The sequence below is a fragment of the Heloderma suspectum genome, chromosome 17 (genome assembly GCF_057233095.1).
Source record: "Heloderma suspectum isolate Gila_16-S chromosome 17, 16-S_ref, whole genome shotgun sequence".
Lineage (NCBI taxonomy): Eukaryota > Metazoa > Chordata > Lepidosauria > Squamata > Helodermatidae > Heloderma > Heloderma suspectum.
In genome coordinates this window covers 20,539,317-20,563,336 of record NC_139474.1, presented here as the reverse complement: position 1 = coordinate 20,563,336, position 24,020 = coordinate 20,539,317, and the positions used below count along the sequence as shown (strand labels likewise).

The window sequence follows — 24,020 nt, the reverse complement described above, 5'->3', positions numbered from 1 at the left end:
GGAATAATTCTCATCAGGATGCATGAAAAAGCCTAGTGTCCCCACGGGGGTGAGCTTTACCACCTCACCTGCCCCAGACTTCCCCTGGAAGGGTTCAGTAGCCCATTAAAGACCTCTTGGAGCAGGGCAGTTAAAAACTTCCAAAACAGCACCTCCTGCAGATCCTTCCCCCTCTAGAAGACATGGATTGGATTGTTCTGAAGAGGGTGCCATTTGGAAAGTACCATTGGTATGGTTTAGTGCGGCCATACATCAGGCCTTGGGCAACTTGTAGGCCAAAACAACTCCCATGATCCCTCCCTATTGGCTATGCTGGCTAGGGCTGATGGGACTTGTAGGCCAAAACATCTGGAGGGCCACAAGTTGCCCACCCCTACTGGATTATTCAGGCGGGGGTGTTGGGTGAGTGTGTGGGGGGGGTATCCCTGGTACAAAGGTTCAAAAGGTTATTTGTGTAAGAGGCGCAAGGTCCAGTTGTGGTTCCTGCCTTGCAGTTCTCCCAGATGTTGTTCCTGTGCACAGAGGCATGGCACACGTGGGGGTGTCAGACCAAGGTCTTGTCGAGGCCTGGCAGGTTGGTGTGCCTTGCGCAGAGGACTTCTGGGGTGAAGAAACAGACAAACAATAGTGGATCCCTCATTTTTGAAAATCCAGCATCTAGGTCTTTCTCAGAACCGTCTCCAGAATATTATATACTTCATTAATATTGCTATTACGTCTGTCTTCCACGTGCCATGGAGCCTGCTGGAGATGCTTCCAAGTAACAGCCGGCTCTTACATTTTCAAAAATGGGGGACCAGCCATCGTTGTTTCTTCTTCCCAGCAACGCTTGGGAGGGTCCCTGGTCCCACCTGAAACCGTCTCTGTACTTGGTGAAATCTAATTTGATTGTCTGCAGCTGGCCCCCACTTTTCATCTCAAGACTGTAACCGAATGTGGACTCCACGGCTTGAACATCAGCCACTCCCTTCCTCCCCTCCCCACTTTTCCCTTTGTTTATCAAAGAGCCTGACCAAGAGTTCTGGAGAACTTGAAAGCTTGCATGCTCTTTTGCGACCTCTGAGTTGGCCTGATAAAGGTATCGCCCCTAATACAGATTCCGGAATTTTCCTTGTATTGCCGCATTGAGGTCTCCATCCCCCCTAAACCTTGCGCTCCCCCAGCACTACACCACAGATACTTCTCGAACGCCCTTTCTAGAGCTCCGTGCCTTCCGCTGCCGCCCATCCCCGATACGCAGAGCACGAGCAGCGTGCGTGGACCAGGCCCTCTTGAGTGTGCAGGACTGGATCTCTGCATGCCTGCGTCCCCCAGAGAGCTCTCGGTTCTGTGCAGCCTGCTCTCCTTTTCCCCTCCACTTCCCTTTCTGGAGAAGGGCCTGCCGCGCCGGGCTCAGTGATGCTCTGCTCGCTCTCCCTCCAGGCTCTCAGCTGCCCTGCTTCCACGGCTCCAGCACCATCCGGAACCTGAAGGAACGCTTCCACATGAACATGACGGAGGAGCAACTCCAGCTGCTGGTTGAGCAGATGGTGGACGGCAGCATGCGCTCCATCACCACCAAGCTGTACGACGGCTTCCAGTACCTCACCAATGGCATCATGTGACCGCTCCTCGCCACCGCTGCGCCGGCCGCCTCCTCCCCTGTCCCCAGCTGGACCGTTGGAACTCTCCTGGGGGGGGGGAGCCCCCCACCCCCGAGGTGTTCTCCTGCTCCATCGGCGGCGCAGCCCCCTGATGGCCGTGGTCCCTTGAACGGGGCGCCGCTTTTAACCGGATTCTTTTAGACGCTGGCAGAGTGTGCGGGAGGAAAGGAGAGAGAAACTCTAACTTGCCGAAACACATTGGGATGTGACATGCAGAGGATCATGTGGACAAGCTGTTGAGATTTGCTTTTGAAGCAATGAGCAAGGACGGAGACGTCCATCTCCGGACATCAGAAAAACCATGTCACGCGCCTGTCTCCCCACATCTCCTCCCCCCGCCCCGGATCTTTTTATTTCAGTATTATACCTCTTTGCATCCTCTGAACCCTCTCCCAACAATCTCACAAATGTTTTATGGGTCCAGGTGAGGTGGTGGCGGGGAGGGTGCGGGGGAGGGAGAGAGATTTCTCCTTGCAGCAGGGCCAAGAAATCTTGCCTTTGTGAACCTCCTGTTCTTAAGACCCCCCCCCCCCCCCCGGATATAGCCGAGAGGCATTCCTTCCTCCCTGTCGGTTCTCTCTGCCCCGCCCCCCCCCCGTGCATGTCTTTTTGTGTGCGTGTGTGTGTGTCTATCAAGACAATTAAATTCCCCACTGTCTCCACCCCCATTTTTCTTTCCTGCACATTTTAATGCAAGGTGTGAAGTTGCAAGTTGCACAAATTTGTTTTTTTCTTTTTAATAAGGCCGGGTGTTCGCTCCTCACTGCTTCTCAGAGCACAGATTTAATGTTCCTTGAACCTCAAGGGACTGGGTTGGGGGGGTGCGGGGAGACGTTGTGTCTTGCTTTCCACGGAAATGCCCCTGGGTTCTCCCTTTCACCTCTCGTTGATCATTTCTGTGTTTTACACAGTGCACAGTGACGGGGGAAGCAGCGGCTGTTTGGCAATAATAGCTGGCAAGTCTAACGTGCTTCCTTGGGTTGGGTCGGGTCGTGTTGAGGCCGTCTCAACAGTGCTGCAGAAAATTCACCACGGTTCAAGGTTGGTCAGAGGAGAGTCAAGTGCTGGGCACCAGACGCCTGAACAGTAACACATTAAACATGCTTTCTTTCTTTCTGGAGTGTTTGGACAATAGGTTTTCCGCTTCTGCGACTGGGCAGCCTGGCTTCCCTCTCTCGCTCCCTCTCCGATTGGCCAAGTAGAATATTCCCCCTGAGCTTCTGTCTGCTCTCTGTCCTTGCTAACAGTTGCTCCCGTTTACAGCTCCCAGCAGAGAGAAGACAAATGTGGGCCGATACTGTGCCCTGTCGCCACTAGGATACCCCTGGAGCTGCGCCCCCTTTATTGGCAGAGTTCCCCCTTCTGCCGTCATCACCCCCTTGGGGCTTTGACAGTGCCTTCTCCCTCTTTGCTCGCGATAGCAAATGCGCTACAACCCACCATCTCTAAAAAGCATTTTACCCTTCAGCGTGAAAGGAATTCTGGACACAGCTCCCCCAAAACATGAATGTTTTGCAATATGAATTTTGTAAATGACTGTACCAGTGTATTTGTGAGGGGAGGTGTCCTTTCACTACCCTCCACCCCAGTTTTCCAAGAACAGCCTTGTGGGTGGTACTTTCGACTCAGTGAAAATGTGATGGTTTATTTGGTTCTCTGTGTGAAGAACAAACACATTTCTATATATGCAAATCTGCAATTTGCATCTCCTGCTTTTGGGGGTGGGGTGGAACGATACCATATGATCTGCGGGGGTGCGTGTGTCTGTGTCCTTGATATCTCATCCCCTCCCCCTTTTCCTGTCCAATATTCCTCTTGGCCTGTTCCCCATATCTCCTTTCTGAGTATGATTTTTTTCACACTATACAAGGTGTGTGTGTATGTGTGTAGCACTTAATTCATGCTGGAAAAGACCTTTTTTTAAAAAAATTGCTGGTTGTAGGAGACAGTGTGGTGGGGGGGAGAGAAGTGGCATAGAAATGGCTGCATAAAATGAGAAGCAATAAGGCAACACAGGACATTCCGTATCTGTGATTTTATTTTATTTTTTTGGTTCTTAACTTAGTGAGCCCTTTAAAAAAAGTGAAAACAGAGGCAAAAGCTGTCATTTGGATGCTGTTGCCCGATGACCCTTTGGCGTAGCTTGGCTGCGGTGACCTAATTTTTCAGCCAATGACTGAGAAGTATCCAGACAAGTCTTCAACAGTGATCTCCACCGGGTTTGCAAGAGGATTGAAGAAGTCTTTTTTCCTGAAGCCTGACTGTGTGTGTCTGTCAGAGAGAGAGAGTTGCAATTAGGCAGAACGCCCCTTCTTACATGACAATGTTTTTTTGGTGTCCGTTCTTGCCGAGCAGGTCGTCAAGTACCTCGACTGCAGTACAATCCCAGAAGAATGTTTTGTGCTGACCAGCAGTGTCCCTGCCTCTTCATTTGGGTTTTGTTCGTTGTGCGAGTCCCTTTTTGAGTTCCCGAGAGGCTGTGCAGCCGTCCTCCACCTCAACCACTCTCTTGGGAAAGGGGTGCCAAGAAGAGGGTGGGATTGTGCCGAGAGAGAAGGGTGAGGTGAGCGCCATCGAAGTGCATCAACAGAAATAGGCAGAAGTGGGATTCTTGTTCTTGTAGCCCTTCAGCCTGCAATCTTGCATGGCTTGGGCGGCACTGACTGAATTCGCCAGAATGGAGATGCATTCTGACTGCCTGGTTAATGCTTAAGGATTGTGTGCGGAGGTCCCTTCTCCAGTTGCTTGGGTGATTTGACCCTCCCGTCTGCAGCACGCCCAGCAGCAAAGAAATTTGGCAGCACCTCTCCCCCCCTCTGCCACTTAATTCCAACCTCTTCGCACAGAGCCAGTTCCTACAAGGAACACAAACCACCAGCTTTCGCCCGCTCAGAAGCCTCCAGGTGACTGCAGCAGCCACAGATGCTGTGGTCCTCTCTTGCTGCCTGCCCAACCACGCTGCTTTTGGGAAATCCTGCACGACCTTTGCCAGCAACGAAGAAATGAGCAGTGGTTGACAGAGGGTGAGCCGTCGGGCAAATGGCCGGCAAGGGGGCGTGGGTGTCGCAGCCATTGAAATCGGTCACTACTACAGTCACCCAGAGGCTTCCACCCGCCTGCGGACTCCTGTGTGGGCTGGCTTATTGGCATCCCAAACAGTTCTTTCCTGCTTCAATTATCTGAACAAGCCCTTTTCTGGTACCTTTTTTGGGGGTGGGGTTAGTGAAGCATCTGGCGGCCAACTCAAGGAAGTGAATTATCTTATTGTAGTTAAGCTGAGGTGGGCAATACTGCTCTCTGTGTGTGTGGGGGGGGCACTATTAATTTTAAATCCACTCCCATTAAAGCAGAGGAGCCCCAAGGAGCGGGCAGAGAAGTTGCTGATCCTTTTTTTTTTAATTATAAATTGCATGATTGGTCTTCTGGTCATGTTAATGGCTTTCTCATCTCACTACAGTGGTTCCCATTTTCCAGTGTGCTGCTGATGGCTCCTAAATAATGTGGGTATGACGGTGTGTGCGCACGTGTGTTGGTTGGGATTTGTCCTCCCCCCCCCCCGCCCATTGTGTAAGGATGGGCCAAACTCCAAAATAAAACCTATGAAATGGACTTAAATTTCTAATAAAAGCGTCCTTTTTATAAATATGCAAAAAGCAACACCTTGCAAGCCCAATGTTTGCAGAGAAGTTGTTGACCCGAGACTCATTCCTTGAGGATCAATATGACCCTTCTGGGGGCGGGAGAGAGAAAACTGGCCTTAAGAGATTTGGTGGAGGAGACTGTGATGAAGCCCCTAGTTGTGATTAGCTGACCTGCTGTGATGTCACAGAAATGGGGCGAAGGTGTCAGAAGCACCAGATACTGTGGCATTTCTGCTACTAGACAGGTGTTGGTTTCTTCACTCTTTTGGATGGGAGATTCCCTGGAGTATGAGCACTTTTTATTTTGTAAGGGGACCTCCTTGGCCAGCTGTTTCCATCGAGGAGAGGGGTGCCGTGGTTTCGTTTTGTCTCGCCCATCTGTCGCCTGCTGAAATGAAGAGAGAAACCTGGTTGCGGGCGCAAGGACAAAAATGGCACCTCGGAGCAGGGAACAAACCAAATTTATTGGGTCAAACAGCAGTTATTTCTCTGCCTGTTCCCAGGATCAGATGGGAATGGAGGCTCTGCCATAGATGACTGAGAGACTCACTTAGCGAGCGCAGTTTATTAGGAATTCTTGGCGGGGGGTGGGTGTCACCAAAAGAAGGAAATTGTGTATGAACCGGAGGCAAAACACTGTCAAATGGCGCAACCCCCTGGAGATTCCCCAGAATGAATTGCGCATTTAGCTAGAAAGCACAAGGTGGTTCTCTTCGGGTTGGTGGGATTGAACCCAAGTGAAATGCCGTGAGGAATTAACAGCCAAAGTAATAATGGCCGGTGTGGCGTCTGAAATTGCCATGGCACCTCGCAGTCTGGGGGAAAGCCTCCTGGGAGGAGGGGAATGTTGTTCCAGTGTGTTAATCCCGCCTTTGAGGGCCAAACCGTGTCGAGGGGTTTATTCTCAGTTTGGCCAGAGAGCCGAGAGTGGGGAGAGGATGTCCGGAGCGCACCCAAGACGGTAGTGGAGGCTTTTATGGGGCTGTTGGCAGCGCTGCAATTGGGGCCGCGGTGGCTTAGTGGTTAAGACGCTGAACTGCAGACTGGAAGGTCGGCAGGTCAGCAGTTCGAGACCCGAGGGCCGCGTGACGGAGTGAGCTCCCGTCTTCAGTCCCAGCTCCTGCCAACCTAGCAGTTCGAAAGCAAGAAACTGCAAGTAGATAAATAGGTACCGCCTCGGCGGGAAAGGGAACAGCGTTCCGTGCACCTCGGTGTTCAGTCATGCCGGCCACATGGCCACGGAAGCGTCTTCGGACAGCGCTGGCTCTTCGGCTTAGAAACGGGGATGAGCACCGCACCCTAGAGTCGGACACGACTGGTTGGGAACACCTTTGGCAGCGCTTCAAGCAAAGCTTCCGTGGCAGTCGGGGCCGGCCCTACCGTGAGGTGCAGCGAGGTAGCTGCCTCGGGCAGCCGATTTGTATGTTATGCAAGGGCGGCAAATTGCGGGTGGTTCAAGGTATGACTATTTCATTTTTACTCCCAGGGAGAGGTGCTCGCAGGATGTTCTGCCCCAGGCACCAAAATAAGTTGGCCAGCCTCGGGAAATGTGTGTCTTGATTGGGGGGGGGGGGTGATGCCTCCTACTTGTTTATCCGTTTATGAGTTTCGGTCCAAATAAGGCCCCAAGGTGACTTACAGCTACAATTTAAAAAAGTAAAAAAAGGTAAAACTAAAAACAATCTTGGGTGCAATCCTATGCATGTGTAGACATGCTGGCTGGGGAATGCTGGGAGCTGTAGGAATTCTTTTTATCTAAACATACATAGGATTGCACTCTGAAAAATGGTTCTGCCTGAGATAGCAAAACGTCTTGTCCTCGTGCCAATTCTTCAGCAAAGATGCAGGGACTGGTGGCACACACGATTGTTCGGGGGCGAAACTGTGTGGAGGGGGAGGTATGCATATTGCCCTGAGCTCATTAGTGGAATTAAAAAGGTAATAAAACAATTTGCTTTGATTACTTAAAAAGCAAATTATTTGATTTATAGGCTGTCCTGTGACCAAAGTTCGCTTCAATCTTTGCACAGCAATTAAAACCTACAAAATGGCAGTGCAACAATAAAAAAACAGCACGTGCAGTATCACTATGAGATGAGCGGACTAGGAACGGAGAGGCCCCGGTTCCAATTCCCACCTGGCCATGACTTTGAACCGATTTCTTTCTCTCTTGGCCTAACCTACCTCACAGGGTTGTGAGGTGGTGGGAGAATTATGTATACCACTATGAGCTCCTTGGAAGAAAGGCAGAATATGTATTTTTTTATCCTGGTCCTCAACCAAAATGGCTCCCAGACTGGCTTCCGTGCAATCAGTAAAACGAGATGGTCCCTGCCCCTGCAGGCTTACAGTCTAAAAAGACCCAACACAAGGAATAACGGATGGGAAGGGAAGAGGAAAAACCTAAGTCAGCAGGACTGGTGGAATGGGCCTGCTTTCCCTTTCAGAGGAGAAACGCCTAATAAAATAGAATCATAGAATAGAGTCGGGTTGGAAGGGGCCTACAAGGCCATCGAGTCCAACCCCCTCCTCAATGCAGGAATCCAAGTCAGAGCATCCCTGACAAATGGCTGTCCAGCCTCGTCTTGAAGGCCTCCAGTGTGGACGAATAAACTCCAGTGTGTTTATTTTAATTTAAAATAAATTAAAACTGGGAGCAGAGTGAAAGGGATTTTGTAGCACTGAAAGGGCAGATAATTTTTTTTAAAAAATCAGAGCTTAAAGCAGTATAAAAAGCACGATGTAGTTTGAAGCGAGCCTCGGACGACTGTCTCAAAGTTCGGGATGACAGCCTCACCTGTTGAATGCGTGCCTCCCAAGCTACTATTCAAGGCACAGGGCATCCTTAAGAAAAGCTCACCTGGAGTTTAAGCTTGCCACCTTTATTTCCTTGACAGACAGAGATTCAACAGGTGGTGTGCCCTTCCCATGGCATGGGGAGAAAGGCTTTCCACTTGCTACACGTTGGCCTGCCACTGCAAAAGGCTCAGGGGTGAAATAAAGGTGACTCCTGCCTCGTGGGCGCCTTGCCTCAGTTTCCCTTCTCTCCCCCACCCGCTCCCAATTACTTCCTCATCAATCAGGATGGGTTGGGTCTTATTCCCTCGTTCCTTCCTTCTCCCCCTTCCAGCTGATGGGGGGCCGGGGGGCCCCTTTTACTGAGGACTGTCTTCTATCTGAAGGTTTTGCTGTCCAATTCCACTTTGAAGATAACGAACCATCAGAACTGTGGCCCATCCACCTTTCACTGTGCACGTGCAGCAGCCTGAAAGGACAGGGACGGAGCTCACCTGGTCACAGTCTACCACAATCCAGTGAGATGTGTTTCTGTTTAAAATACAACAATTTCTAAATGTGCATCTACACATAAATTGGCATGTGAACATGTAAAGCAAATCACTGTCCTCTTTTTGGGGGCAAGTCATAAGTGGAGACCCTAGGCAGGCTAGTCCTCAGTGAGGAAAAGACGAGCTGGGGTCAGAAGGGGTCAGCGTTGTGAAATGAAATGGCTTCAGTGCCGCTGCCATGCACCTCTTGCCAAAGAGTCTGTCGGCCTGCATGTGTAGTCTCTGGTCACTGTTGGATGGCTTCTGACTGTACCGGTTGCCACAGAGGCACGAGAGACCACAGGGCAGGCTCAGGAAAATGGATCTGCCACCAGGCCAGACCCAAGTCCCTTTTTACTGGTCCACAGCTTTGAGCTGGGCTGTCTTAAGAGATTTGCACAAGGCAATATTGGTGCGATAAACAGCTACCAGTAGGCTAAACCACTATCAAGAGCGGCTTATCCAATTCCCATTTACCCCAGCTGGGGAGGATGGGGCCTGGAGTCCAGGAACATGTGCTGGGCTGCAAGTTTCCATACTCTGAGCCTGCTTGGTTCTACGGGGCGGGGGGTCACACAACACACCGCGGTAGTCCATTTCAAACAACGCAACCCTAGGCGCGCCTGCTCAAAGCCGGTGAACTCAACGGGCCGTAGATGGCCTCCGCTTGCGCGAGTCCTGTGGGGCTGCGTTAGAATACAACGCGCAAAGATATGACTGAACAGACCTGTTGTTAGTCAGAATTAAACCCACCCCAAACATGCAGCAACTTCCCAGTACAAATAAATGCAACCATCGGCCCTTCCGAGCCCCAGATGAAAATACGGAGTTCTCGCTTTCAACTCTGCGGCAGGCCAGGGCCAGGGCGGCTGTGGTTTCACGAGAGGCTGGGCGCGTCGGTCGTCCGTCTGCGGATCCTAGACCACGCTCGACCACGGCACAACCCGCGATTGGCCGCGCACGCGTTGCGGCGCGCGGCCTTAGCCCTGCAACACTACGAACATGGCCAACATCAAAGGTCCAGAAACGACTCCCCTTCCAGTCCTGCTATGCACAAGTATCAGCGCCGTCCGCCTTATGCAAGCCGGCAAGAGCCCGCACCCATTCGGGGCTCTCGCACCCAGCTGAGCTTTCGTCCGTCTCTTCGCCCTCCCCCAGGGGCCGCACCCGGGTCTCTGCCCTCCAGATATTTTGGCCCGCAAGTGGCCCGCCCCTTGTTTAGAGGACCGCAGCCTTAGTGATGGGGCCGCTCCCCAGCGGGGGGCGCTTGCCTGTTCCCCGCCCCCGCACTAGGGCGGTCTGAACCCGGGCGCGCAGCTCCCCCTTCCCCCAGGAGGGGGCGGGCTTGTCTCAGCGGCGCGCCCGCAGCGGCGCGGGTTGGTCTTTCTGCTCCGCCAGGGGGCGCCGCTGAGCCCCGCTCCTCTGCATGTCCTCGCACTGCTCCGGCATTCCCCCCCAGCCCGAGAATCCGAGCGAGAGACGCAGCCGAGCAGCTACCTGTCCGCGCCCGCCCGGCCCTCCTGCGGAGGAGGAGAGGGCGCGGGCGAGCCGGAGGTGTCGCGGGGACGCCAGCCTTTGCTCCCCGCTCCGATCCCATCCGCTGGGGGCCGCCTTGCGTCGGGAAGCGCCCCGCCCTCGAAGGGCTCGTCCCGCCCCGCAAGAGGAGGGTCGCGGCCACCTGCGAGCCGCGATGCGCCCTTGACGGCCTCCGCCCGCGGGGCTCCCTCGGGACCAGGCGCCGTGGGCGAGGCGCGCACCGACGTTCCGCCATGGTGAGCCTCTCGCTTCCTCCCTGGGAACAGCGCCGGGGTCTTTTCCGGGGGGGGGCGCCGAGTTGGGCAGCAAACCCCGCAGAGAAGTTTGGGGCACCTGAAAGACTGGCAGCGGCATTCCGGCATCCGCTTCCCCGGACGGCAGCCCGCTGCATCGGGCGCATGGAGGCGCATCACGGAGTGTTCCAGGTGTTCCATGTGCGCTGCGAAGCGGGGGGGGGGTCGGGGTTGGGAACTGTAGGAGAGCTGCCCCGCGTTTCTCCTTCCGCCCCCCCCCTTGAGTTCTCTTTGGGGCTAAGCGGAACCCAGACACGTTTTTTAGGGAGTTGGGCCAGCACATCTGTTTTCAGCTCCCGCGCTCAGCAGATCCTGAATTTCTTTTAATTTCTTTCTAAAAGTCCTGCCGCCGCATTTCCAGGTTTTTGTAGGGCGCTTGGACCAAGGCAGATACATGACAATTAAACCGTTGATAAAACAATTGACTGTGGATCGCAGGGACTTTAGACATAATGATAAAACCGATGCGTTTTCTATTTAAATGGCATATATAAAAGAGCTGATGGTAGGTTTTAGGGGCTTTAGAAAGAATGATAATAATAGTAATTATAATCCAATGCACTTGCAATTTAAATACTTTACAAAACTGGAACAAAGAACGCTATCAATTAAAAACAAAGGCAGCCATAAGAAAAATGCCAAAATCCATGTAGTGTAATATTTTTTATTAGGCTAGTTCAAAGATCACCCCCTAAAATGTACAAACTCTTCTGATGAAGAGATTTGGAGATCTCAGAACCCTGCACATTTTTTAGATCTTTGAGTTGATCTAATAAAGGTATATATGGATTATCAGTTTCCAATAATGGAAGCACATTTTTAAACTTTGGAGTTTCAAAGATGATTGTTAAAAAATATTAAAAGTTATTGAGACACACTGTTTAGTAGATTGCATCTCTCTCACTGCTGCGTAAGCTGTGCTGAATCATCTTCCAAATCCCAACTTAGTGAAACTTAAGATCAGAAATAGAAGTAGAGGGTTAGTTCCTTTCTGAATTGTCTTGGGCGGAGTGGGAACAGTGAATGTTTTCTGTTTGGAAGTTAGAAATGGCCCCAGGGAGATGATAATCCAGAGGGGAATCCTTCCTTCTGCCAATTCTTGAGGACTAGTGACATGCCTATCAAAATGAGGGATAAGGAGCAGTGGCAGTAGTGAAGGCTAATATATTCATACACTCCAAAAGTCCAACAACTTCTATGAAACATTTTAAAAGTTCGTTGAAAACCACAGCCTTCCTCAACCTGGTGCCCTCCAGATGTTTTGGACTTCTCTTGCCATCAGCCCCAGACAGCATGGCCAATGGTCAGGGATGCTGGGAGTTGCAGTCCAAAACATCTGGAGAGCACCAGGCTGAGGAAGGCTGGTCTACCACAAAGTCAATGTATACAGAGTACAGGAGGTGGAGAAAACAGAGGACGGGGGTGAGAACAGGGGTGTTAGAAGGATGCAGAGTGCCCCTGTTTTTATCTTTGATAGGCTGTTCTATTTCAGGAACCCCGTTGTGTCTCTGCATGTGCATGCAATGAGCACGCAGAGATGCACCGGCACATTCTGCTCGCTAGCGGGTAGGTTTTCCTTTTGTGGCAATATTGTCCTGCTGTGTAGCACCTACTGCACCCACCCCAATTGTAACGGACGCCATTTATTTATACAGGAGAAAGGTGAGGAGGTGGGGTTGCTGGGGGGGAGGTGGGTGACATCCTCACCTTGGTGACTCCACCCCTCAAATCTAGCCCGCTCCTATTTTGCGTAGCCCACCCCCTCAATTGATACATAGTCCTATCCAGAGTTCTGTGCCACACTCTACAGTGTGACATAAAGTTGGGAGTCTGGGGTGGCCTAGATTTTAACCCTTCCTTCTCTGCACAGCTATCTATTCATTCCCTGCTTATCTGGCTGTCCATCCTTCTCTATCTGTTTGTATCAAGCAGATTTTTAAAAAATTGGTGTTAGCGGGAAGGACTGTAATCTCTAGTTTTAAACTGCATGTCTTTAAAATATAACATAATGAAGATTCTGAGGAGTGTTTGCCTGTCCTTATCAGTGATTCAAATTTCTAGTTGACTTGAGAAGAATATTAGGAGCTAGGTGCAGAATGTAAAGCACTGTAATTTTATTTATACCATGCTGCCTGTGTACAATTAGACACTTTGCAATAGGCAATATACACATAAGTCTCTGCCCGCAAGGAGCTTACAGTATAAAATAAAGAAAAGGGCAACACAGGTAGGGAGAGACAGGAAGGGAGAGAACAATACAGACATATGCCATGATACATTAGTATTCTTTTCTGGGCATACCAGTTGTGTGATTCAACAGGTCAAGCTTTCTCCAGCATGAAGATGCTGTGATAGAAAAGCTTCATCTGTTGTGCAGCTGTCAGAGGCACAGGAGCCTGGAGGTGGGAAAGGGTGGGAACTTCACGACTCTCATATGGAGCGGGTGGGGAAGTCAACATGTGTAAGCCGGGGGTTGGCAACCTGGTGCCCCCTAGGTATGTTGGGATACGACTCCCATCAGCCTCAGCCAAGATGGCCAGTGGTCAAGGATTGTGGGAGTTAAGAACATAAGAAGAGCCGTGCTGGAACAGACCAAGGTCGGTCTAGCCCAGCACTCTGTTCACACAATGGCCAACCAGCTGCCCATGGGAAACCCACAAGCAGGACAGGAGTGCAACAGCACCCTGCCACCCATGTTCCCCAGCAACTGGTGTACATGGGCATCCTGCCTCTGATACTGGAGGTAGCACATAGCCAGCAGGACTAGCAGCCGTTGGTAGCCTTCTCCTCCAGGAATCTGTCCAATCCCCTCTTAAAGCCATCCGAATCGACGTCCGTCACTACACCTTGCGGAGCGAACTCCATCCTTTAACTCTGCACTGTGTTGCAGTCAATTTGGAGGACACCAGGTTGCCTTCCCCAGATCTTGGGTGCTGCTCTCGGCCAGGCTCCTCCCGGCATTGCCGGATCTGCTTCCATGTGGGGCGATCGCACGCTGCGCAGTCTTTTTCAGCAACAGCGTTGTGTGGGGCTGTTTCCCACCCGATTGACACTCGTGCGCGCGCGATCGTCCCTGCCCACCTGGTTACAACTACAGGAGCCTTCGCCAACCCGATGTCCTCCATAAGTGTTGGACTACAACTCCCAGCGTGGTGATGGGTGAGAATTATGGGAGTTGTAGTCCAGCTGCATCTGGAGGGTGCCAGGTTGGGGAAGATCTGTCTTTCCTTTGCAGTTTTGCATGAGTCGCTGATGTGAGCTTTCCTCCTGCGCAGTGACTCAAACCAGAGCGGTGACTCGAGCTGGAACTGGACTAGGCACTCTCTCTGAGGACTGGTAATTCTGCTGCATCTCTATATAGGGTTGTTTGATCTTTTCGGAGGCAGAGATAGGATAGGCCCCCATCGGTGGCTGGTGGAAGGTGGGGGCAGGTGCGAGAGCCCAGAGCAGGTACCCGTGTCATATCATGTATTTGCAAGCCAAAGGCCATTAATACACCCTACACAAAATTACAAAGTTATGACAGGAATGAAACACGGGAGTATTTTTTATTTTAAAAAATCCCTTGGCTGCCTTTAGGTGGCTCATAGCAATAAAATACAAAAAAACAGTTAAAATATTAAAAGTGATAAAAACATAAACACGATAAAATAGCAATAAAAGCAGCAATAAAAACTGGCAGTAAAACCAACAACAACAGCAAAAACAGCAACAATAGCAATCATATTAAGAGAAGGCCACAATAAAATAATATGTTTTCAAGGCCTTCTTAAAAGCCTGCAGTGATGGAGCATGGCAGGCCTCAAATGGCAACTTGTTCCAAGGGTGTGGGGCCACTGCAGAGAAGGCCCTAATTAAACAAATAGAAAAAAACAAGTAGAAAAGAGCCCCATGAATCTGAACTAAACTACATCTAAGCCTTTACACCAAAGAAACAGCAAGAAGGGAAGGCACTTGCGTATCCCAAAGCAGAAGAGAAAAGAGGTGCCCGAAAAAACTTTAATTATTCCCCACACATTTCAGAAAGGATTTTCCTTCCTCCGGGGCCCCGTATCTTTCTCCCAAGTGTGTCACAAAGGTGAAGACCTTTTTATTTTCCCAGCATTTTAGGATTCTAGTCTTTTAGCTCTGCTGTTTTAAATCTGTATTTTAAATCTCTGCATTTTGTTGTTGTTGTTGTTGTTCAGTCCTTAAGTCGTGTCCGACTCTTCGTGACCCCACGGACCATAGCACGCCAGGTTTTATTCTGGTTGCACTTTTATATTGTAGTTTTAAGCTTTCATATTTTATATTGTTTTATGCTGTACCTTGTGGTTTTAATTTTTGTGAACCGCCCAGAGAGCTTCGGCTATTGGGCGATGTGGAAATCAATCAATCAATCTTTCCAGAGCTGCTTCTGTCTTAAAATGCTTTTTTTAAGACAGAAGAAGCATTGGAAAGATACTTCGCGACACATTTGGAGAAAGATAAGTGGCCCCTGAAGAAGGAAAGTCCTTTCTGAAATGCGTGGGACATAATAAAAGTTTTTTTCAGGCTTTGCACCGAAGAATCATGTTTACAGTTAACTGTGACAGCAGTTAGGGTTTTAGCATGGATTTTTGAAGCTGCTGTGGTAAAAACACAACCTGTTGGGTTGCTTAGGGTGCAGTCCTATGCAGATCCAATGCAGGGCAGGAGAAGCACGGGGTGGATTGTTCCCTCCACGCTTGTCCTGCCCTGCATTTTCGGCTAGACAGCCAAGCAAGGGAGGAGGCTGCTGTACTACACGCTGGATGCGTCGTACAGGCATTTCTGCCCTGGAACGCCCCCAGACACACCCCTTTTCGGCTGCTCCACGCTCCTCTTTCGAGCGCGGGGCTGTTCCACGCTGCCTCCAAGGCGGCATGGAAGTGGGGGGAGGTCGGTTCCTGGAAACCCACATATCCTATGGCTGTCTAGCTGCTGTCTAGCTGCCACAGGATTGCTCCCTTAACTATCTTGATTGGGCAGCAGATAATACATATTTCTTAAAACACGTTCGGGTTGCAACCCAAGATAGAATATTCCCAAGAAATTTTGAACATGGTAATGCATATAAGAGACACATCCATAGATAGTGTTATCAGGTCTTCAATTTCTGGGGATCCAGAAATACATATTCGTTGCTCATAAGAGTTCTGCTGGTATCTGCACTGAATACTGCTGTCGGCATGGTTTGAAAATGTAGAACTGTAAAAACTTTGTCTAAGTCTGGGAAAGGTCAGATGTACAGGTATGACGTTCTCAAATAGTTACATGTATAAAATCCATAAAACCCTCAAAATTTCAAAGATAAAATGGCCTGCCGGTCCAACATAATGTTTTGATCATAAATCCATTTCCGCAGCTCTCCCTTAGAAAGTGAAACGAAGAGGTCCTCAGAAATCAAGTATGAGAAGAGAAGATCATTAAATCGAGAGACCCATGGCGTGGTATCAGACTGAAGGCCGATAAGATGTAATTTAGATAAAAACTTGTCGGATGAGTTTTTCAGCTTTCTCAGGCAGTTAAGGACAGTATAGTATACTTGAGCTCTCCTTGAGGGGAAACACACTTCCACACAGACGAAAGCAGTTGGGGTGCTTTCCAATTTGGCAACTCGAAAATCATCCCAGCCCCATACTAAAACACCATATAAGGTTTGGGCAGTAGCTTTACCCTGAATGAGTTTTAACGCTGGTTCAATCAGAAAGCCCACTTTGTACAACAGAACGTCAAAATGGTACCCGTTGTATGGATCGAACAGCACCGACTTGAGCATTCCTAGGAGTGTCTCCCTAAAAAGTACCCCAAAGTAGTTAAATTCTTTACATTGCTCTGCCTGATGGCCACTAATGAACATTTCTGAGGTCTCTTCCCGAAGACCTTAACCTTGGTTTTAGAATAATTTATCTGTAGTTTTTCTTGAAGGCAATACTCACTAAGCTTTGAGAAAAGTCTTCTCAATCTAACACCGGTTAAGGACTCCACCATTACGGGACTCTACCATTAAGGGACTCTCTCAAAGACATAAAGGCAGCCTCTTCTAAGGCCAGGTAATTTTGACTGCATCTCTGCTGGTCTCATCATCACACGCAACACAGAGGTGACCCAGAATTATTTACCCTCCCAGTACTTCTCTGAGTGGACTCCTGCCCTGGATGGGTCTCTGGTTTTAGAATATGGGAGTTGTAGGACTTTCTTCTGTCTAAACACGCCTAGGATTGCATCCTAAAGGATGTAATTGATTCCTCGTTGCACAATAGCAGTTCTCCCTAGCACAGCCTTCTGCTGCCTGGTACCTTCTAGAGGTTTGGGATTATTTATTTTATTTTTATTCCTGATACTTCTATACTGCTGAATATAATAAAATCCCGAAGGTTCACATGTAAATGTTAAAATCGCATTTAAAATGCAATGTTAAAAACAAGGGGGGCAGCATGCTGGGAGCTGTAGTCCAAGACATCTGGAGAGCAGTAGGTCTCTTGCAGAATGGCAGCACTGCTTTTCCTTCACCCGAGGCCTTGGTAAACTGGGTTGCCTCTGGTTTTGCATTTGGAAAAACGGAGCAAATTTGTGAGAAGAGGCTTTTTGTACGGTGTTTTGAAGGGTTGAATCACAGCCAGGCACTGGGAGGACATGAGTTGGGGGAAGCAAGAGAGTGCTAAACTATAGATGTATAAACTTTGCAGCCAAAACTCCTGATTTCTGTGTCCACAATAGTTTGGCTTTATCGCGCTCTCTCTCTTGCGCTCTCTCTGTTTAACCTTCCTGCGATCACCCCACAAATGCAGCTCTCCTTGTATCATTTTGCTCCTGGATCTGTGGACAAAGAAAGACACAGCCTTTGAGCATGTACAAAGTGCTTTCCTTTACCTTGGCACTCACCTGCAGCCTGTAATGCAGGATTGGAGGACATGTCCCTCTAGATGACCCCTCCTCAGCCCCAGCCAGCCCCAACAGTCAGGGATGATGGGAGTTGGAGTCACAGGTTTCCCAACCCCTGCTGTAATTGTAGAGGCAGGACTGTACTGCCACATTTGGCTGCATGTGGAAACAGAGCCGTGACCACCGCCAGACTCAACATGGCTGAGATTAGAGGAAGGGGGTCTTGACATTTGCAGAAAGCTCATAGAATAGTAGGGTTGGAAGGGGCCTACAAGACCATCGAGTCCAACCCCCAAGCTCCTTTTGTTTCACACATTTCTGGAATCTATGCCTCTCTTTGCACCCAAGACTCTTGGTCCAGGCCACAGCCCCACAGGTATATAGGCCAGGGGTGGGGAACCTCTTTCAGCTGGAGGGACAGGTCCTATTTTGGAGAAGCTCTCGGGGGCTGCATTCTAGCGGCAGGCGGGGCCAAAGACAAAATGGGCGTGGCCAAAATACCAGTATAATCTTGATCCCCTTCCTGCCAGCAACTCAGCCTCAGGGGAGGCATTTCAAGCTTTTAGACTGGGGGAAAACACCACAAAAGCTGGGAAACCACAGAATGATCCGTGGTGAGAGTTGGCCATCTGTGCAATATAAGCAAACCGTTCTGCGCAATTGCATCAATGCAAACGCACACAGCTCTGCTCAGCTCCAGCATGGCTTCCTCGCGGCCAAAGCAAATCCTGCTCCAGCTGCCACCACCACCCTCCTGGCTAATGTTTAACTTCTTCTGTTGGACACGATTGTGACGCTGGGGTGTTGCGTGTGGAGTGGGAGAAAGGAACGCCGGCGCGGCAAAGCCGCCCAGCTGATTCTGGCAAAGTTGTACAGGATCGGACTTGAGACAGACGCCTCAGGAATGTTTGCCCTGGGGCCCTGAATCATCCTCTCAGGTTCCTCCTTGGTTTTTTGTTTCCATTCCCCCTTCAAGTTGGTGACCGTTCCAGAAGCCGGCCGGCCCTGATGCAGAGTGGCGAGGCCTCTTCCTTAGCACCTGATCAGCGATTGCTTGGATTCACACTTAATGGTCTAGGGGTAAATGTTTAAAGTGGAGCTGCTCATGGTGATGGCCCCATAGCCTCACCTGTCCCCCAAAGCAGGCAGCTGTATGGATCCATTCCAACAAACCAGTTCTAGCAGTTTTCATCTCCTCCAGAAAGAAGCAAGCGGGTCTTTCCTAAAGCAGATGGGTCTTAATGGCCCACCAAGCCACTCCCAAAATACTAAGCATGACAACAGGGGCACCTCACAACAATATATCGAAACACATTACTAAAACGGGGGCGGCGGGGGGAGGAGACAAGATACCAGATTTGTGTAAAATGGCCATGTGCTAATTTTTAGGCATATGTGCAAATTTAGAGAGGGTTACTATAATGTTGTTTTTTCAGTTTTTGTCTAATACACATACATGAATTTGTAGATATCCGTAGCAATGAATACTATGAAATGTACGTATATGAAAATATAACTTTCTAGCAGTTACGCAGAGGCTTCAGCAAAGGTGCATTAGATAGCCAAATAAGTATCCATTGGAAGGTATTCATATGCCACCCGTTCAAATGTTGAGAGTGTTGCAAAGTCCCCAATCCGTTGCATTATGGGAGGGGAGTGCCGATCCTTCCAATGCTGTAATGTCAGTCTTTTCGCTGTCGAAAGGGTGCAGAGAATCCGTTTATGCTGATCAGTTGTTAATTACTTTGGAGCAGGTAAATAATTTAAAAGAGCGTGTGCATCAGTGAATATTGAAGACTGTTTCAGTACAAAGTATATTTGCGTGATAACCTCCACCAAAAAGAAGCAGTTATTGGACACTGGCAACACATGTTTTAAAAATAGGGGTCCTCAACCTTTTTGGACCCCTGGGCGCATTTGGGGATTTGAGATACTGCTGTGAGCACCACCACAAAATGCCTAACCAGTGGCTTGCCACGTGGGGATCCACGCTTCGTGTCTACGGATCTTGGGCTGCGTCTTATTCAGCAAAAACTTTTCCTTCGTGTCTGGTGCACCCTGCAACGTCTCTTTAATAAAGGGCTGTCTAATTCAGCTAATTCCTGCCCATGCAATACAGCTTCTGCTTCTTTGAAACATATGTTTTGGCAGTTTATTTATTATTTAAAGCATTTCTTGGCCACTTTTCCAGGCAGAAGTCCTCCCAAGGCAGCTTACAGCAATAAAATACATTAAATGCCCAGTAGTTGCTTCTTTTTGCAGGGGGGGAATTACACTGAAAAAATTTGTAACTGAAAAATGAGCTTGGGTGACCTGGGTTTGGGGTTGCTGTATCTGCTGCCCAGGTACTTCTGCCGGGGGGTGAGCAATTTCCGGGCCTCTGCTCTGCTCTGCTCTCCCTTCTTAGGACTCTTTCTCTTTAAACTGGACTTGGACTGAACAGCCCTTGCAACAGAGGACGCCTCCTTAAAATAGAGGGCTGTCCTCTGTCAAGTAGGACACAGGGGCACACTACATTTAACTGGCGGGGTGTTGGCATTGCTGCTTGGGAATGCCTACTCTGCTGAGAGGGTGCCCTACTCCAAAACAAAACAGTGGGGAGGGGAGTTATGGGCCTCCATCCTGCCTAGGCTACCTGGGAAAAGAGAGGGTTGGCATGATGCAGGGGAGAAGGGTGAGCTATTGAAGGGGCCCGGAGCCCCCCAGAATAATAGGGTAGAAAGAGTGAAGGTAATGGAGAGGGACACATCAGGAGATAAAGGCAGAAAAAGCACGATCACCCATGACAGCTTAAATGGAACCTCCACAGACAGGAGCAGTCTAGCTCTGGAGTCCTAGTTGCTGTGGGCAACGAATGGGGCAGGCTGTGCTTGTGGGGTTGTGCTTCTGGGTTTCCTGCAGGCATAGTGGTTCTCCCTGGGTGTGTGAGGAGAGGGGTTCTGGACAAGATGGACCCACCTTTGTCTGATCTGCTGGGCTTTTCTTCTCCGATTCAGCTCTTTCTCTAACGGAGCAGGTCTATAAAGCAGAAACAGCACCCGTGCATATACATCTTTCTGTCTGTCTGTCTTTGCCATGATCTGGCCTGCATTATTTATCTATCCATTTGCACACGCATTGATGTCGACATTTATATCCCGCCTATCTGGTACAAAAACACTGCTCTGTATGGCTTGCAACAAGTATGCATTGCAGTTCTGCTTTCAAAAACAGCAACAAAAATAGGAAACACTCAACCAAGGAGAGGGGTCCAGCAGTTAAAAGAAAAACACAAATTCCCCCATCAGAAAGCCTGCTGGGATAAAATGATCTTTGGAAGCTGGCAAAGCACAGCAAGGGAGGGGGCTGGATATGTCCTGAGGCTCAAAACTCGCGCTCTAAGGTATCCTGTGCCCAGGCCACTTAGGTGAGCCCTGGATGGAGCCTCCACGTTTAGGGGTGGGCGACTTCCTCTGTTCTACTTGCTGGGCACAGACTTTGATTGGGGGGGGGGGACACTGTTGCCTTTGCACCCTGCTTGTAGACGTCTCAGAGAGGGGGGCTTTGCCTGGTGACTGTTGCGAAACAGGATACCAGAGCAGATAGACTGTTGCTCTGATCTTAGGACCTCAATTAGACAGGATTGGTAGGAAAAGTGCCTCCCTGTTCAAAGGCAGTATACCTGTGAATTCCAGATGCTGAGGACAAGACAGCATTTGGGGTGTCCTGTTGCATTCAGACCCTGTTTGTGGCCTTCCTAAGGGCTTGTCTGCCTGGCCACTATCAGAAGCAAGAAGGATACGGGTCTAGAGGGACCTTTTCGCTGATCCAGAAAAGCTCTTATTTCCTTATGCTGGTGTCGTAGGGATTTGGCTGTATTTGACTCATTCATTGATTCAGGGTGCAATCTTATGCATGTTTTGACAGAAAAAAGTCCTACAGCTCCCAGCATTCCCCAGCCAGCCATGCTGGCTGGGGAATGCTGGGAGTTGTAGGACTTTTTTCTGTTGAAACATGTATAGGATTGCACCTTTAAAGCACTTTTATCCCATTCCTCAGCCAAAAGACTCCAGATTCAGTTTACACGCAATCCGTTAAACCAGACAGTCCCTGCTCGCAGGATTTCAGTCTAAAAAGGCACAACACACAAGGCAAAAGGGATGAGAAGGGAGAAGGAAAAAAAGCAGAGCCTTTCAGCAGGGCTGGGGGAAAGTCCCTGCTTTACTTCTCATTACCTTCTATACAGCCTGCTGTATTTTCCATCCCTCCTGAACTCTACCCCCTTCTTTCTGCAGTTGCGGGCGTATTTATGGTATTTATTTATTATTTCAGCGTATCTTCTGCTTTCCTCTCCACCTGGCACTCAAGTTAGCTAACCATTAGGAATAACGGCACACCAATTGTGTGTGTGTGTGTGTGTGTGTGTGTGTGAGAAAAGTAGATCAATACAATAAAAAGATCTGAATGTCAAGCCAGGTAAAATCTCTTGAGCATTAAGAGAGACTCCATCAGCTGGTCAAGCAAAAGGCCTGTCTAAATCGATCAATCAATTCATTAATTATAATCTTTGCCTGATGGCATGAGAATAGCAAGGAACACCAGCCCAGATCTTAAGGGAGCAATCCACACACCCCAAAGAGTCCGCCCGCCGCACTCTGTGTGATTTACTGCTCTTGGTTTTGCCTCCTTCGAATTGCGCTGCGTGTCTGCATCAGGGCGATGATTGGGTATTTAGTCTCTCTCGAGATGGAGCAGCATTGATCTGACCTCGGAGGAGGCAGGATGAGTCTCCGTCATTGCGCCATCTGCTTGAGTTACTGCAGATTCTGCGCAGAAACAATGATTCACGCAGAAACACAAGCAACGGGCTGTTCTTCCGTTGTATTTTGCATTGTTTTGCTTGCTCTGTTTGAAAGCAAATGCTGGGGAACCAGCCCGTATTTGGACCTTTGCAGTGTAGAATTGAACCCCGCATATGTCTACCAAAAGTCATCCTGATATCGCAATGTTGAGTTAGCTCATTAAAAGCAAGCTAACAGAATGCTGAAACTCCTAGCTAAAACAAAAGCCCTCATTTCACTTTGCAAATGAATGCAAAGCTAAGAATTTCTGGAAAAATTATGTTGCAAAAAAAAAGGAAGTCATGTACAATTGAAGAATTTCTGTACCGAGCTGTGTTTTGACTGCCTGGGTGCAGAGGTTTTTAAATACTTTTGTAACCAAAGTTTGGATTCTAGGATGACCACCTGCCTTTTGTCTTGGCATGGAGGCAAAAGAAAGGTGAGCGGCAGTAACCTAAGCCACCTCTACCCACCCAAGCGGTTGCATCAACCATACATTGCAATTTGAAAATGGCAGGTATGAACAACCCGATCAGTTGGCCATTAAATAATAACAGTTGATGTCATTGTAAGGTGGAGTGTGTGTTTGCAGTGCAAATAAGTCTTACATTCCTTCCATTTGCCTGGAATTGCAGAAAGGATGTTTGAAGCTCTTGAGCTCCTTCTCCGCAATTTGCAATCATTTTTGCAAAACAGTCTCAAAATTGGGAGTGACTCTGGAATGTTCCTGGTGTCGGAAGCGCAGGTGCTCTTGTTTCTTTTTTCTCCCTTCGTATTGCCATCCAATTTTTCTCTGGGAGTTCCTCCCCACACCCCCACCCTGGCAGATAAACGAGAGCTGTTGGAGAGGCCAGTTTCGCAACCAATACAGCAAGTTTCTGCACCCAGGCGGAGCCGCTCTGCAAGCAGAAAAAAGAAATGGGTGGGGTTGATTGGCCTGGAGGAAAGAAACTCTGTAGGCCCTGAGTGCACCGTGATCTCATGGGTATTTTCTTGGAAGTGAGTCCTACTGAGTTCAGTGGGACAGGCAAGAAAAATAGGATTGCCCATAGGATTGCCCCCTACATTTCTAACAGAGAGATGCTAGGACTTGCGGGGGGGGGGGGGGGCTCTGCGCTAGAAGATCTGTTCCCTTAAATACCCAGATATAGGACGAGGGAGTGTGGTTACTTAGCAAAGGTAGCGCATGGAGCAATTTTCCCTCTGCAAAGGAGAGGCAGTGTGGTGGAGGGGTTAGAGCTGCAGTACACTTTTCATTTTCCGGAAGGAGGCCAGCCCAGAGCAGCAACTCATCCAGGGATGCCATGGACAGCCTCCTCTGGGAGCCATTGATGGATCCAGTCTCATCCGATGCAGAAACAGGTCAGAATGCTAGCAACTCAGGCCCTTAAAATCTTAAGAAGGGATCCCTGAAAGGCAAAATGGAGGACAGTGATTTATTGGGGCCAGAAAGTAGAGGCTGCCTGGGTAAATCACGACAATTGAAGTGTATGTTTTTAGGCAGAAAATCCATCTTCCAAAGCGTCTCACAGCAAGTAAAAATCAACACAAAAAGCAGCAAGTTATCAAAATAAATGGAGCAAAGAATAAAAGGGACCTGGTGGTCGGAGTCTACTACCGGCCATCCAACCAAGGAGAAGACGAGGATGAAACTTTTGAAAAGCAAATAGCCAAGGTTTCAAGGAAGCATGATGTAGTAGTAATGGGGGACTTCAATTTCCCCGATATTTGTTGGGAGACAAATTCTGCAAAACATGGCCCCTCCAGGAAATGCCTGACTTGTGTGGCGGATAACTTCCTCCCACAGAAAGTAGAGGAAGGAGCTAGAGGACTGGCTACCTTGACTTGATCCTAACCAACAGAGATGACTTAGTGG

The 24,020-nt window shown here is 49.3% G+C and overlaps 3 protein-coding genes across 4 annotated transcripts in view; 2 read left to right on the top strand and 1 right to left on the bottom strand.

Annotated features, from left to right (window-relative positions):
* The window catches only part of PI4KB (phosphatidylinositol 4-kinase beta), a 49,584-nt gene extending 44,321 nt beyond the window's left edge, over positions 1 to 5,263 (top strand). For both annotated transcript variants that reach the window (XM_084824024.1, XM_084824022.1), the window contains one exon: positions 1,423 to 5,263. In XM_084824024.1, coding sequence (XP_084680150.1) covers positions 1,423 to 1,604 — 182 coding nt within the window. In that variant the 3' untranslated portion in view covers positions 1,605 to 5,263. The remainder of the gene's footprint in view (positions 1 to 1,422) is intronic.
* Positions 3,662 to 10,504, bottom strand: LOC146334665 (uncharacterized). Its single transcript, XM_084824025.1, has 3 exons — positions 10,108 to 10,504; positions 5,456 to 5,672; positions 3,662 to 3,914 (listed from the first exon to the last, which is right to left on the bottom strand). The coding sequence occupies exons 1-3, from the start codon at positions 10,498 to 10,500 to the stop codon at positions 3,748 to 3,750; spliced, it is 777 nt and encodes a 258-aa protein (XP_084680151.1). The 5' UTR covers positions 10,501 to 10,504; the 3' UTR covers positions 3,662 to 3,747.
* LOC146334664 (unconventional myosin-Ie-like) overlaps positions 10,091 to 24,020 on the top strand; it is a 46,643-nt gene continuing 32,713 nt past the window's right edge. The window contains exon 1 of the mRNA XM_084824021.1: positions 10,091 to 10,382. Within this exon, the coding sequence (XP_084680147.1) occupies positions 10,380 to 10,382 (3 nt within the window). The 5' untranslated portion in view covers positions 10,091 to 10,379. The remainder of the gene's footprint in view (positions 10,383 to 24,020) is intronic.

Coding starts and splice junctions, on each gene's coding strand:
- LOC146334665 (XM_084824025.1), bottom strand. CDS start 10,500: ATGCCGCTGCCAGTCTTTCAGGTGCCCCAAACTTCTCTGCGGGGTTTG. Junction 5,673..10,107: donor GGCCGGGCGGGCGCGGACAG/GTAGCTGCTCGG, acceptor TCTTCATTTCAG/CAGGCGACAGATGGGCGAGA. Junction 3,915..5,455: donor TTTCTGTGACATCACAGCAG/GTCAGCTAATCA, acceptor TCTCTCTGACAG/ACACACACAGTCAGGCTTCA.